Genomic DNA, 16163 nt, shown 5'->3' on the forward strand with positions numbered 1-16163 from the left:
CACCAGGTAAAAATAAAATTTAATGTTGCTGGATATACAATAACCTACCTTGCCATCTTCGGTATAGACATTTTCATTGTACCCTTTTACTATTGTCCGGTCAATGAAGAGGCTCCGCATCACCACTATCACTTTTAACACTTTTCCTAAGGTAACCTGTGAAAAACAGGAGAAGGACAAAAACAAGCTGAAGGAGAGCTGATGGTGTCTGAATTCACAAGACCATCAAGTTAACAGCCTAAGTTGATGCAATTTCAGTTTTCAATATTTTATAGACAGACCAAAATAAAAGATCTAAAACCACTGTGTGTGTTATGAGGAAGAGATAGACTATAAAGTGCAGAACAAACATACATTCATTTGCAACTGAAAATGTATGAATTCACAGAATTCCCTTGACACTGCCAAGCAACACACTCAATTTTATTAACACCACAACTCAATAACTTGTCAAAAGCAATGAGCAAATGTGATTATTTTCGATGTATTTGATACTCTCCAATATAAGTCCACTTAGAGAAAAATAATTTGAAAGAAGAATTGGACTCTTCTAATGCTAGCTTTTAAAAGCACGCCATGAGTTTAATGGTGAACATTTTAGGCCCAATAAAAATGTAGAATTATTTAAAAGGAAACTAAAGCTAAAAAGTAAAAATGTTACATTTTGAGAAGCTTAATTTTCTTCTGTGAAAGCCGTAAAGTGTAAAGAATAACACTGGTATAATGGAAAATATATAGGGTCAGAGTGTAACAACAGAAATAAGCCTAAATTATATTATTGACAAGAATGCAATAATGAAGGCATTTTAATCTAAAAATCAATTTACATTTCAAAGATGAACTTGCACTTCCATATTATTAAGATGCGTGTCTAAGGATAATTCTTTGTGTTTTGTTATACAGAGATTATTACAGAGTTTTTCTTCATCCACAAAAGCATAAAACTACGATAAAAAAAGAAACAATTAGTTCATTTTAATATTTCCCAACCAGCAGTGGCTCATTTTCCATTGTCTGTGCTCCAACATGTTGTCCAGTATAGATTAACACACACTAGAACAATTGTGTTTTTACTGCTAACCTCAGCAGACAGATCCAAAGAAATCAGTCAATATGCATCTTTATTGATTTGTTACATGTTTTTCCTTTTTAACTCCTGCTAATGACTCCTACTTACCACCTCGTTTCAACACAAGTAACCTCAACCTGATGCTGACTAACTAAGAGACTAAGGGGCAAATCAACTCTAAAGTGCCAAGATGCTTTTCCCCACAAGGAGGAAGACAGAAAACCTGGCAGAAAGACTCCATCTCAAAGCTGATGCAGGGACACGCTCCTGAAGGAGTGTTAGGAGGGGATATGGTGGTAGGACTGGGGTGACAATACAGGACTTTGCAGAACAGTTGCCCAAACTACTCTAAATGCTGCTTATTATATCACTATATAGCAGGACAGAGTTACAAATCCTGAAAAGAACTGATGACAATTCTTTGGCATGGGACATGGAGAAAACAACTCTAGGGGAGAAGACTCTGAAGAATAGGGAAGAACAAGTTGACAGCAAGAGAGAGGACAGGGAAACGAGCAGGGAAAAAACAGTCAATGATAGACTTCAAGAAGACAGGCTGCTAGGCATAATTTTGCAAGAACATGAAGAGAAAAAGCAGGTCAGAAGAATGGGCAAATTTTTGAAGTAGGGTAACTTATACCAAGGCCCGACTTACACACGTACCATGAACAGCTTATTCTGGTTCCTACCTTCTTACAATAGATTGGGATTTTCTGAACATATATGGAACTGCCTAGTGTTCTCAGGCTTCTATATCATGGTATCAGGTACTGTACATTTGGGTCCAAACGTAGTATCTTGCTGGGATACTCTGTAGTAAGACCTAGTTGGTCTGCAAATAAAGTAAACTGGCAGAGTTATTTTAGCACTTACGATTGTATCAATTAAGTTAAATACAAAGTCATGACCCAGAGGTGCCTTCATCTATAATGCTGATCATCTACTGGAATCAGAAAGACAGTTTTGTCATAACTGCTAAGATAAGGAAATGGAGTCACTTTGTAAAAAAGCTGTCAGCACATTTAGAGTTAACAGTTTTTTATTTGTTTTTCTGACGTATTAAGACCAGCACTTCGCTAGGATATAGGTCTACTGAGAGAACTGACTCTTATAACTTCACACTAGGCATCAACCACACAGCAAATTTAAAAGGAGGAAAAGAAGAAATTCTAAACAAAAAGAAAAGAAATCTTCTTAATGGAAGAGCAAAAAGGCTGCCCAACAAAAACCCAGACCCCACTTTACGTATAATGTTTTCCATCTCCATTGCCTTCACACACTTCAGCGGATGCTCACTTCTTTCCTCTTCCCTTACGTCCTGCATTCATGATATCTCACACTGCTGCCAGGTAAAAAAAAAATTGGATGAAGTTGATCTGAAACCTGTGTGGGATGTTCCTGAAAATCCTCAGAGTGAACAGTAGAACGTAACAAGCTGAAAAAATCCCATGTTTGGCACTCCAGCTTGCTTTAATATGCTTATTGCTGGCCTCAAACCTCCCCAGAAGATTTACCTGCACAAATGCTTTCAAAATGCTTCTGCATTAGTTCATTGCCTCTTCCCAGGTCATCTGTTTTCATGCCCTTCCAATGATTCACTCCATACTTTCAGAATCCATCACAGCTACCCAGACCCCAGCTATCATCCACCATGCAATACTCAAAAGGTTCAATTCTGCAGACTGGTCCGGGACAGTAGCCTCGATCACCCACTTGCTTGAATGTCGAACAAGCAGGGTTACTCTGTCTCGCACATGTGTAAGGAGCTGTGTAAACCCATCCTTAGACTGTGAGCTCCCCGAAAAAGGCATTACTTCTGTAATCTCAACTTAGACAATAGTTAGTGCAAGGGGGTCCTCTCCAAGAGCAAGGGCATCCAGGCATCGTGGTAATACAAATGAATGATAGAGTACATTCCAGCTTTGGCTGGGTTAGTGCTAGGTTGTCTGAATTAGCTCTTACAGTGCTCTGGCACTGAAACAGAAAACTTTCCTGTTCTGTGCCGCTGCTGTTTTGACATGGGATTCCTGTAGGTTTTACACTGGCTGGAAGAGAGATCAGGACTTTCAGCTTATTTTTGTAGGGCCATCTCATTAGTTAAGTCTGAAAGAAGCAGAAATTTTGTAAAAATAAGCGTAGCTCAGAGAAATTATAGTTCAGCGTTTTAACAACATTGAAAGAAAGAGACTAGTAGTACAAAGAATGAAAACCAGCCTGTCACTAGACTGGAGGATGCTGTTAGATTTGGAAGCCAAAAGTATGCTCCACAGCTATTTTCAGGATAAAGCACATTCCATATTGTACACAATAAATGGGATACCCTTTGTTTTCTCCTCTAATAATCACAACTCGTAACTGTTTTCGGGACTTAATGTTTTTGTTCACCTCCACCATATTTTACAAATCATGTTTTCCAGCAAACCATTTTCTTTCAACGCCTGCTCAACTTAGCTAACTGGAGACCATGTTCAGAAAAGATCTATGCATGGAATATAATTTACACCTACAGCCATACAACTGTGTCCCTACAGATCACCTGAAAGAAGGTAATAAAGAACTAATGGCTCTGGTAAAAAAAAGTAATTTGATAGTTCTACTCTGAGCTCCAGTAGTGCAGGTCTCTCCTCCTGGAGGTCAAGACTCACCCAGATGGTCCTTATTTAATGGGCACTGCAACATCCCTGCATTTCCACAGATATCAGCTGAAAGAAACTTCTTTCATTATACAGAAAAGATACCTTTCAGTTGTGACAAAAAGGCAACAGTTTCCTTTCTAAGCCAACTTTTCCTATTAAATTTCAACTTCTTCTGTCGATATCCTGTTAAGACAGCACTTGGCTTTTTAATATTTCGCCTGAAGGATATATGCCAACACGTCCTTGATGTAGAAAATTTTAATTCAAATCAATACATGTACAAGGTCACTTTAAAATTCAATTAATATGAATGAAAAAATATGCCCCACAGTTCTGTGAGCTGAAAATGGAACAGTTGCAAGTTAAATACTTCTGTAGCTTCTGTTTTGGTCTGTGTAATAACAATGTACTTCTAACTTCCTTTTAACTAAAGTATACTAAATTCAGACAGCTAAGTTATTCATAAATCCCCTGCTTCCTAAAATGGCAAGCTCCAGAAGAAGGTAGGACAGGCAGCTGATTGAAATCTGCAATATTATGCAGCTTTTCTGACAAAGATATATAAAATAAAAATCTTCTTGAAATATCCCAGTTTTAAAAATATTTTGTCTATCACCAAGATAATTCTCAAAGAGCATATGACAGACACTGTATGCCAAGAAAGGGGGAGAGGGAAACAGAGTAATCAGTGAGAATGGCTTAGATAATTTCTTGTAAGACTGCTAAAGAAGTTCCATTTAACATCACTTGTGATTGGAAAAGAAATAAGTACCTTTCCAAATAAGTCAGAATCAGGGTCAAAATGAATTTAAAAAATGAAAAGGATCAAAATTAATTTACCATGCCAGAATTCTGCCTGGAGGAAATAGCTTGAAATCCCTCCCTTTAATTTTGCCTCCTCATTGAAACTGATACCACATGAAAAACCCTTTTATAAACAATTTTAAACACTGCATTAACAAACATCCTTTCTTCAGATTTATTTAAAAGTTTGATATTAGGAAAACGTATGCTGACAACACCAAGCTCCAACACTTTGCAAAAAATTCCCAAAGCTCCAGATTTCCTCTCAGCATCCCAGGGAATTTGCTGCTGATTTGAGCTGCAGATGCTCTGCAATGCAGAGCTAGAAGATAGAAAGCATTAGTTTCAGTTAGCACGGGTACCTCCCTGCTTGTATAAAAAGAAGCACAAGTTTGTATGCGTTTTTTATTCACCTTAGAAAACAATAAGGTAACATCAAACCAGAGATGTAACCAAGCTGTACATATTTCCAGCAAAAGGCCAGACACCTGCTCCCTGCCATATAGCCAGCCATAAGCTTGTCCTCCCACTCGTATATCTATCTTACTGATCAGTACAATGCCTGGAAATCATATTTATATAAACTGAAAATAAGGGTTTGTATTAAAAATAAAGTAAAAAAAAAAAATCCCGCCCAGACTTTCAACTGGTTATTTTTTTCCCTATGTCTCATCTGCTGCTGGTATGAATGCTGCACTTTCCCTCACATGCTCATTATTCTTTAATGATGCCTATTTGTAAATAGCAAGATAAGATGCAATTAAGCCATTAGAGTCTAAATAAATAAACATACTAATTAGGTTCTTTACAAGGATTTCTTTTTTTATGTAAGGGCTGGAATTTACCTTTCATTAGTCTAACCTAATTGCAATAGTGCATGATAAAAATTCAACATAAATGAAGGACTTTAAATTATATCGCCGCATTAGGGATGAGCTGGTGACCCTCTCCCTTGGTAACATGGCATATTCTCTTAATAAAGTGAACAAACTGGCACAGAATATTGTTCAAAGGTTAAAAGACAGATTTTGCCAGCGGCTAGTCACGCTTGTGGAAGGGTCACAGTAGTCCAGCATTGCTACAGATGATGAAATGGATTCTGTCTCTTTTTTCCATTCTAAATTATAGCACACCAGGAATTCTACAGGGATGAAAACGATGTCTGATCTTGCAGAATATAAACCTGTGGGAATATCAACACAGACCTGTGAACCTTTGGGACTGGACAGCAACCCTGGGGCACAGTAACCCTGTGGAGGGAGCAAAGCTAAGGGAATTTCTCACAGGTCTTCCTCTGCTTTTTCTACTCTTGTTCACTTTCCCATCAAAAGACTCTTCCTCATTCTTATATTAGACATGCAGAGAATAATTTACAATTTACTTGCCATCCCCCGCTCGCATACTTTGTTGATTCAAGACATTCTTCCTCTGCATGTGACCTCAAACGTTGGCTTAATGCTCTTTAAATGCTGGTTCTCAATCTTAGGAGACAAACTGTGAAGCCACCGCAGTCACAACCACCCCTCTATGAGCTCAGAAGTGATTTCTCAAGATCCAGCTCACGCAACAGGTCCTTAAACATCCCAGTAATTCAGTCAAACACCAAAACCTAGCTAGTGTCTCCAAGAGAGTAAATCCCTAAATGAATTCATCCTCTGTGCCTAAAATTAGGTGCCTAAGCCACCAGACGCGACCATCAGATCTATATCCCTACCATGAGCCTGCCTACCTTTATCCAGTGATGACCGTGCACTGGTTTCCTAATGAACCACCAGACTTAGGTAAGGAGGAACGCTTACACTGCTAAGCATTTTGGAGAAAAGAGATTGTTTTGAAAATAACAGCATTAAATTGTTTCCCATCAAGTATGACATCAATACCGGTTTCAAATCACTTAGCAAATTCCTCCCCCTCCTCCCAGCTCTTCAGCATCAGGGTGTCTTGAACAAAAATCAGTTTGGTGGCCTTTCTTAATGGACAAATAGTAAATTTCAGAATCCATTTTTCCAACCGAAAATAATAACGATTTTATGTAAAACACTGGTAAACAAAAATGAGACACAAGAAATTATTCAGTTTCAGGGAACAGATGTCTAGCCTATTTGCAATTAATACAGCCCACTTCCATACAATCAGACTGTTTAAAATGCTTGGAACAAGACTTGAAAGTTCAAATGCAAATGTGTCTTGATTTTATGGAGAATGAATACGATTATATAAACATATGAAACATGTTTTTATACGAGAGATCTATTAAAAAGTCTAGGCATCAGTATATATTTATAAAATTAATTTACCATCAAAAATTTGCAAGGTAACACAAAAAGAAGAAATTGTGATTTCTGCCACGAGCTTTGGTTTGACAGAAACAATTCAATTTTTCAAATTGGAAGTTAGTTATACATATCATTATGCTTTAGAAACAGCTCAAATTACCGTAAACGATTCAATTATCTGTAAAAATATTTACCCGGTGTTTGTAACTTCTATAGTAGTGCTTTTACATAGCTTTCCAAACACTGGAGATACAAACAATTTTAAAGACAAAGTAGTTCCCAGATGAAGACAAGAAAATAAGTTTCTACACCTGACTAGGACTAGCGAGGTACATGACCCTAAGGGAAGTCATATTTGTCAACTGGAAAAGTGGGGCTCATGTTTACTTTTTTAAAAATTATTTCTGATATTAATGAATAAATTAATTGTACACAGCAATTGTTACACACACACAAAAATATTCTGAATTTTGATAACAGAAACAAGGTGTGTGAAACAATCATAAAATAATCACACCACCAAATTATTTTATTAGAAAAAATAATATATATCTAGGAATACAACTGATCATTCAAAAAAAAAAAAAAAGGCAAAAATCTAGGTATTTTTCATTAATGAAAAATCAGTTCATGTTTTCTTAACATACAAGATGAGGTTTATCGATTTACAATTCCTGGCATTTGACCAACAAAATCTCACAAAAACCTTAAGGAGTCTGCAGTTCCCTCTGCTACTGCTGGAAATTAATTTTGCATAACACTGTTATTAAAGCTGATATAATTCTATGTTTAGTCTTTTTTATGCGTAGTACGATTAAAAGATTAATTGAAAAATCACTAGTGAAGATTGGGATTAAACAGTATCTTGAAATGCCATGATAAACTGCTTTTAAAATCAGTTGAGGATTTCACACAGCTCTGAAAGGTTTCAATTATTTATGTATTTGGTCTGTGTAGCATAAATCCAGACTAATGAGGTGCAATTGCTGTGTATAAATCTAAAGCATAAAAAAATTTCCTTATTGTCTGGAGGAAGCAGTAACCTCAAAGGACTAGGAGGTAGCAACCTTTCAAGACGCAGCATTCATGCTCACAGGAATAGTTTGTTTTTCTTTCTGCTTGAAGTTCTCAGTTTACGTGAAAGCTGTACCCTGGTTAGGGAGAATCCAGCTTAACACAAAGATTACTCGCCAGAAGAGTTTGACCCGCAGGCTCACAGGGCTGCTAATTATTCCTCTTGAAACACCAGGTGAATCTTAGACCGTGAAAGTCCCACCTCTACAGCTGAGGACATAAATTGATTTCCATGTGCACATGAAGTTGTAGAGTCTGGGCCTGAAACTTTCTGTATTAGGTCTTTCTCCTAAAGGTGATTTGTTCGGCAAAATCTCCAGCTATTCTGAACTTTCAAAGAATCTCACAAGCACTCCCTTCCCCTTCTTCCCCATCTCTTTCCAATCACCTGCACATTCTTAAAATACGTATAGTGCTCACCAGAGCCTCTGAAGATGAACGCGTGTTTTTTTTTCTGGTAAATTGAATTATTGTGTTTAAAGATGTTTTAATATAACAAACTAGACCTCTGCATCAAAGACCTTCATAAGCAATGGCAGGTATGATATGAACAGTCCAACGATGAAAGTGGTTGAGATTATACAGTTAGTTAATTAACTCTGGGCAAACAGTATGGTTGTGGAATAGTTTTAAATAAAATAAGCATTATCTGAATCCTTTGGTATTGTGGTAAACCATGCTGCTGCAAGGGAGCAACTCCAGATCTAACTTGGGATAAGTTCACAGTGAGAAATCACAAGTACTGAAGAAACCTCCCTTCTTCTGGGGGAGGTGCTCTTCACACTGCCCATCCTGCAGCACCTTTCACTGAATGATTTGTGGCTGAAAACAGCAAAAGCTTTTGTAGCAGTCAGGGCCAGATGGAAAGTGCCATATTGGCAACATCAACTGAGACAGATGGGAAAGAGGGAAAACCTGCCTAAAAGAAAAAATGATAAACCCATCACACGATCACATACAAAAATACTTTAAAAACAATCTTTCTGATCTCCGATCCAAGGAAAATATGCATACCACTGGTTCAATACAGGGCTGCTATCTTGTAGCAACAATAATGCCCTTGATTTAGAGAGCAACTGCAATGTGGAATTCATCAAAGTACTATGGCCTGTAAAAGGGGCTGCTTTTAGTTACCACTCTTCCACCCTACCTTATTTCTTACCAGTCACATCCAAGATAATTTACCTCATTTCCAAATTGTGCCTGAATCTTAAAAAGCATCTTCTATTTTCTGACCTCAAAAAGCCATTAGGAGTGGAAGGTACTTACTATATGCAAAGGGACTCTAAAAGAATGGAAAGGGTTTCAAAGTAAGGAAGTAATACCAGACATTTTTCTATAGCAAAATAGTTAAATATAAAGTCAGCTTAGGAGGAAATGCAAAAGCTTCCAAGACTTTTAGCTTCTTAAGACTGCACTGATGAATTCAATTCTTTTCTGGAATACATTGTTCCACTTTGTGAATCCAACAATTGCAGATTAAATGTTTTAATGCCAGCTGTTTATTTTAACCTCTGACTCAGTTAATCTCTTGCAAATTTGGGGCTGTTCAAAGAAAGTTAATAATGGGATGTTAGACAGTTGATTAATTAAAACTAAACATAATCACAGCTATATTTACTATAGAGAAATTAACAGAACCTTTGAAAAATACAGGCAAAAATCTAACCATGACAGTGTTTTAAAGTCAACAAACTCTAAAACCAATATAAAAATCTAAGGAGCGATCCTAACATTGACTTGTATTGACTCAATAATTCTGTTTTGACAAAATATCTGATTTTCAGATTCATTTTACTGTTTGCTTGGAAACAAGAAATATACTCACATGTACACTATACCCAAGCCTTTTGTAATAGCCTATGTGAGACCAGAAAAAAATAAGAGGAAGTGGCATGAGAAATCTGAGATGGAAAAGACTGATCTGGTCTCAGTTCTTCAGCTATGTATATATTATATTTTCTAGTTTTATTTAAAATTTGCCTTTCCCCCCTACTAAGAGGAAAATCAGCATCCAACTGCCACACTACAGACTCCACTTCCACGTTGCTGTCTTAGAGTAAAAGCTTTAAAGACTTCTCTCACTATAAGCGCAACAGCTGCCTGTGAAAATTGATGTGAACAATAGGTTCTTCTGGAATGAAATCCCGCTTGGTCAGGCAGAAATAAGTCGAATGTATTGGACTTGTTTATCTCTAATCCAGCCTTTACTGCTCATTTACTTCAAAGGCAAATTCTTGACTTCATCATATAACAGAAATTCACTGACCCAAGAACAATTTGAACAAATTTAAATCATATTGGTTTCCTCCTTCTTTTCTTCCACCCACAACTCTTCTTAATTATCATGATTAAGACTCACTCACTGCCAAGACTGCTGAAAACCACAGTGAATATTTGAGTTTGTGCTCATATTTATTGTTAAATGCAATTGTAGAAAAGTAATAGATCTTTCGTTTAAAGGTGAAATTTTTTTTTATCACTCATTTGCCTAAGAGCAAGAAAGATCCTACATTGCTGTGACGAATGAAGAACACTATGTTTCTGGAAAAAAAAATATCTTTAATAACCTGCATTTTAGGAAGAGTAATTCAATCCACTAAAATAGCCACCGCAAGGGATTAAATGATCCAACTTACCAGAAGCATTGCAGAGGTTCCATTTGGCCGGGATAGCTGGATAGACATTTCAGGGAACATCCTATCAATCCGATTGATCACATCGTCAACGTATCTATCAAAACAACAGAATTAACACACACCCTCTTTGTCACAGACTCAGATTATTACTCCTTTTTAACAATGTCCACAGGACTTTACTGAATTAAGTTCTCTTTGATACCTGCATATTTTTCGAAAATGCATTGAAGCATAATTCAAAAAGTTATTGATAAGAGGAAACAAACCAAAGCCCTATGCAAGTGGTTTGGAAAATTAATTACTCTGCCCTTAAAAACATGCACTCAATTTTTAGTCCAAATCTGTCAGCCTCAAACTCCTGCCATCATATTTCTATACTTTTGCCTCAGGAGGTCAAAGGCTACACTGTCAAAATTACTCTTCCAGCATAGGAATTCATAGGATGTCACCTCCTTACCCTCTCTTTGATAAACTAAACAGATAAAGGTTTTGGCAAAGTCTTCTGACTATTCTTGGAGGGGGGTGGTTCTGAATCTTTCCAATTGATTTCATGCACTGCTGACTCTGAAGTTGGCTAGTACATTTCAGGAGTTTCTCTGGGGTGATCAAACACCGAGGTGAAGTAACATCCTTTCTGCTGGGTATAATCCCTCTGCTTATGCAAGCCAAAGCGAGCCAGCATACAGTTGTCTTGTTTCCCTGGTATCGTATAAGGAGCTGACAGCCATTAACAATGAAAACTGCCTTTCAGAGACCTTGCTTCCCAGGACACATCGCCCCATCCCATGGGCACGTCTCATATCCTTCAGCCATTCCTCTGGACGCTTTAAAATGCACAGTATTTGCTTTCGCAGAGTTTACGCAACTGTCTATATCATCTGTGTGCTCATCTGTCCTCCAGTACTAATTTCAGTTCTCCTGAAGTACGCAGAAGAAGAGAGGGGCACTGCTGTCTTGTTATCATAGGCATCTACAAACTCTGCAACTTGATCAGATCCATGAATGAATTTATTGATAAAACTGTTTTCATCCTAGCCCACATACGTGCTCTGAAAAAAAAAAAAGATTTTTGGAAAAAATCTGTTGCCCCAATTTAGAATAAAAGTAAAACTGAAAAATCTAATTATTTCCCTTTAAACTGCTTAAATAAAGGCAAAAAATGTTGAATTGTTGCTCTTCAAAGTTATTCAGTTCAAATGTTAGTTGCTAAAACCCCTCCGAAAACCAATGAGGTGCTATGCTCCAATTGCTATTTTGCAAGGGATTAAAAATCATCAGAAAAACATAAAATACAATCAAGAAAGCTACACTTATACAGCTGGTAAAGTCAGCCCACTTTTAAAAGTAACAAAAGAATGGAATTAGTTATGACAATTTTGCATAAAAATCTTAATCCACACTTCTCGTGCAGAAAAAAGTTTTCCCATTCACTTGAATGACTCATTAACAGCTTGCTTGCTGATAAGCAAAGTCTAATCATCCGTAAGCGAAGAGCTTCCTTAGCATGGTGAAAGAAGAGACGCATAAAACGGTGCTTAGGATGAGTAAGCTACACATCGACACTACGCACCTAACTTATTTTAAACAGTACTGAATCCCATACTTTTTTTATACAGCATGAGAGCTTATACTGTTTCGTAAATGCAATTACTCCAGGCTCTGCAAACAAATTCAGCCATCGCTTGTGCGTGAATAGAGATGACTGATTGTGAAACAGGCAAGGAGAGATTTTGTGTTTCTTGATTAGTATGTGGCTAGGAACGTGTCTTATAGCCTTGCACACTACCATGAAGATTATTGCATGACTTAAGTTTTCTAATTTTTCAAGCTTTGGGCAATAAGAAGTTAAAAACAAACAAAATATGAAGTTGCATAAAACAAGACACTGACACATATGCATTAAGGAAGGAAAATTCAAGTAATTTTAAATCATATAAAGAACAGTTGGACTTGGGCATTTAATCTGCTTAGGTCCTTCTAAGAAATCCCAGTGGACATGTACATTTATCCTTTGAAAATGTTGGAGGTAATCAGTTCTTCAAACCTTTTTTTAGATACGATTATTTTTTAAATGTAAAACTTGTCTTGACCACATGCCTTAAAACTTGACTCAAACCTAACTGTCACCTTGTACTACCTGAGCAGTATAAAGCAGAACAGGGAATTCACAGGGAGCTTGTGCAGAGTCTTTCCCTTTAAGTGAAATCACACAACAAAAGAGAAATCTTCTAATTTGTACTAACCAGCTTCTGAAATACCGTAAAGATGAGTTTCTGAACACTTTGGGCTTAGAAACCTGTTAATTTTGTACCACTCTTCACAGGTCAGTTGACAAAAAAGAGAAAATTAAAACCACACACTTAAGGAAATAGGACGTTTTACTTTGGCAAGGCTCAGCAACCCTCTCACGACCATCTGCACAGGTAGCCTTTTCCTTCTCTTCTCAGTCAAGAGGATGTCAGAGAAAATCCAAGACCAGTAAGATAAAACAGCATTGATGTACATATCATTGTTTTGCCCCTTTGCCTTTTTCAAGTAGACATCAGGGTTTCCTGAGGATTCATCAGAACAGAAGGATTCTTCAAAGATGCATATATAATTACTAAATTAGCCTGACTACACGGCGGCCTCAAATATAAAATGACAAACAACCTAATCTAAAGCAAAATTCTTCTATAGATGTGCCCTTCAGAGAGGACATCTGGTAAAACATCTTGCGAAAGGGATGGATATGATAAATCAGATGCAGCAAAGTAATGTAAAAGTGTAACTGGTGACGACTTCAGAGAAAACTGAAGAACATACGATAAAGACAAGATAAAGTGCACTCCTGAGGCTGTCTGGAAAGAGGGTCAGAGAAAAAGCTGCTGTCTGGAACTTATTTTGCAGAACTGAAATACATTCATTTAATGCCAAATTAAGCAGAGTTGCAATTTACACACCTCTGTCCAATCAGTTTTAGCTCAAAAATATGATAGTTCTATTTATGTTACAGAACCTCTTACACAGTCTCAAGAGACGCGTAGCACTTAAGGATGGAGAAAAGTCTAATTTTACTCTGCCAGTAAGCACTTCTAACTTTTAACATACTACCATATCTCAGTTTTCTCCTACTTAAAAAGATGCTGGTTGGAATGAGCCTTTACAAACCCAGAAGAAATAACACAAAGCAGGGAAAAGCAAATGGAAATAGATGTGCTCAAGCATTTGGCATATCTTAAGATTAAGAAAAAAAATTCATGGAATTCTCAGAATTAAATACAAGCTGAAATTATGCTGCTCTTGTCCTAGAACAGGTGTTGTTCTACCTACAAAGAGTTGAATAGCATCTAGGCAAACTCCCTCCCCATAGCTTCTCTATCACGCAAAGGATGCTCAATAACGTCTGAAGAGAGTGCAAATGACTGCAAAAGATCATACCCAGTAATCCCCATATTCAATTACAGCATGGCATTTAAACTTTTTGTAGGCAGAATTTCTTCTTACTCATTCTTCTAGGCCTCAAAAGACAATACATTAACACTTTATAATTGCAACATCTTAAGTTAGTCCCATTCTATTCAAAAAAGCTTCAAGTAACTTCATCAATATCTGTGTCCTAACCCAGATCCACACGCATCCTCGTCACAAAAGAACAACAGACTCTACCAACAGGACTTCCGATCATTAAATCATATCAAATACTAAAGCAATTTTGCTAATGTAATTTTACTGGTTAGAGGGAGGATTTTTACAGAAGCTTTAATAGCAGGTTTTTACCAACTTCCCTCTCCCATTTTTTTTCTTCTTCCTTCTCTCCTTCATGACACAGATTCATGATTTTTAAGGAGGTTTTAAAATTATATTTTTGACAGAAAAATCTTTATTTTAAAAAATGGTAATAGTCTCATTCAGGGGTATGCATCTGAATGTGAAACACAACTAGCCAGTAAAATCAGACCTGACATCAGATGCTCTCTGAAGCTGTCAACACTATAAATCCTTATCTTGATTTTAATGTAGTAGAATACTTTTTTCTACAAACATGCTACATTAATACTGGAAAAGTCAAAACACAACAACCTACTTCCTGAACATTAGCAAAGACTAAAATTAATTCAAAATGTTACACTCCAAACTAAGTCTTGATATGAACATGCAGAAAAATCAACACTAGAATAAAGTAACAGAGATATTCTTTGAAAAATCTCTCTGCCATTTTGCCACTAAGTGTATACATAAATCCTTTAGTCCGTATTAGATGAACAATGCCCGGAACAGACAGAAGACACTTTTGAAATCAGTTAGAAAATACTGTTTATAAGGTAATTAGTTACGCAAAATGCTAAACGAGAAGTTTCATACTAAAACATCAGGCTGACAAGGTAGAAATAATTCAGGAACCATCTTTGTAGACAAACGGTCTTGTAACATCTCTTTGATTCACACAAAGGCCCCCCAAAAGACAGTAATATAGAAAAGTAATTCATTATAAATGCCTTTCAATTCCACACTGGACAGATGGCTTAGTTCTCTAATGTGACCTCTCTTTTTTTTTTTTTTTTACTTTTTTTTTTTATTATTATTTTTACTGGATTAGATCCAGCAATCCAATGTTAGTGTGATGTTTAACAGCTTAGACAAGATTTAAATAGCATTTATCCCACACAGTGTTTAACTTGCATGCTGTTCATTTTTTCCACTCAATACAACAATTTAAAGATTAGAAATATAGGTATTAATAATAATTTTCTGAGGAGGTCTTTCGGAAGAAAGAAAATTTTGCTAAATGATATTGGGGAGACAGAGAAAAAGAGAGGAAAAAAATTCACATTTGTAATATAAAAGAGCATAAACTTTCCTATACACTCAGTGGAAAACACCACATATGAGATGAAGAGAAACTCTATGACTCTGTTGAATCTGGATACATGATATTCTGGACAGCAACAGGGGAAACTCTCCACATATTCTCTCACTTACTAGCACAGTATTTACTGGCTCCCAGATTTTTTTTTATTTGGCTTTGAGTTACTATTTTCAACACAGCTAATTTCTTTTCACATGTCTGATATTTCAGAAGCATGGGCTGGCCCTGCAGACTCTTGCTAGCATATGTAGTGTTCGCTAATGAAGGCATCGGTGCAAAGAGCTTGCCTGCACTCTACTAAGACCTATGAACAGCGATTTTTTGCAGAACTAGACTCAATACATAGCTTAAAGCTTTTAGAAGCATCAGGATTTTATAAATTATAGATTTTATAAAGAGACTAAATATTTTTCAGGTAACCTGATTAGAGAAATATTGTATTTTAAAACATACAAGGTATTCACAGTTCTAGTCTGATTTACTAATCAATGAATTAAAGTTGTAATTTGATTCAGCTACCTGCTGAGCAAGTCTCTGCAGGTAGCAAATTCAAGTTGATAGAAGACTTTTCAGAAGCATCAATTAACAATAGTTATTAAAACAGTGACCTCTGCCAGCTTTTGTGAGATGACACTTCCTGCTTGGATAGGCAATGAAGAGTGTGAAAAGAAATTCAACAACTCTCACGCTGAGAAAGCGACTCCAAGTCTCAAGACTAAATTAGACAGCTGGCACAATCCATGACATCTGTACATCAATCCGGGAAGTCTCTGCCTCTTTCCCCAAATTCCACAGGTTTTGTTTTTTTATTGTTAA

The 16163-nt window shown here is 36.7% G+C and overlaps 1 protein-coding gene across 4 annotated transcripts in view; it reads right to left on the reverse strand.

Moving 5' to 3' along the window:
- MED27 (mediator complex subunit 27) overlaps positions 1–16163 on the reverse strand; it is a 96036-nt gene that overhangs the window by 18910 nt on the left and 60963 nt on the right. For all 4 annotated transcript variants that reach the window (XR_007509921.1, XM_049832041.1, XM_049832043.1 and 1 more), the window contains exons 4-5: positions 10499–10592; positions 49–156 (exon numbers count right to left, since the gene is read on the reverse strand). Coding sequence is in view for 3 of the 4 variants with exons in the window: in XM_049832041.1 (XP_049687998.1) it covers positions 49–156; positions 10499–10592 (202 nt within the window). In the remaining variant the exon portion in view is untranslated. The remainder of the gene's footprint in view (positions 1–48; positions 157–10498; positions 10593–16163) is intronic.

This window comes from Accipiter gentilis, chromosome 29, assembly GCF_929443795.1.
Source record: "Accipiter gentilis chromosome 29, bAccGen1.1, whole genome shotgun sequence".
Classification (NCBI taxonomy): domain Eukaryota; kingdom Metazoa; phylum Chordata; class Aves; order Accipitriformes; family Accipitridae; genus Astur; species Astur gentilis.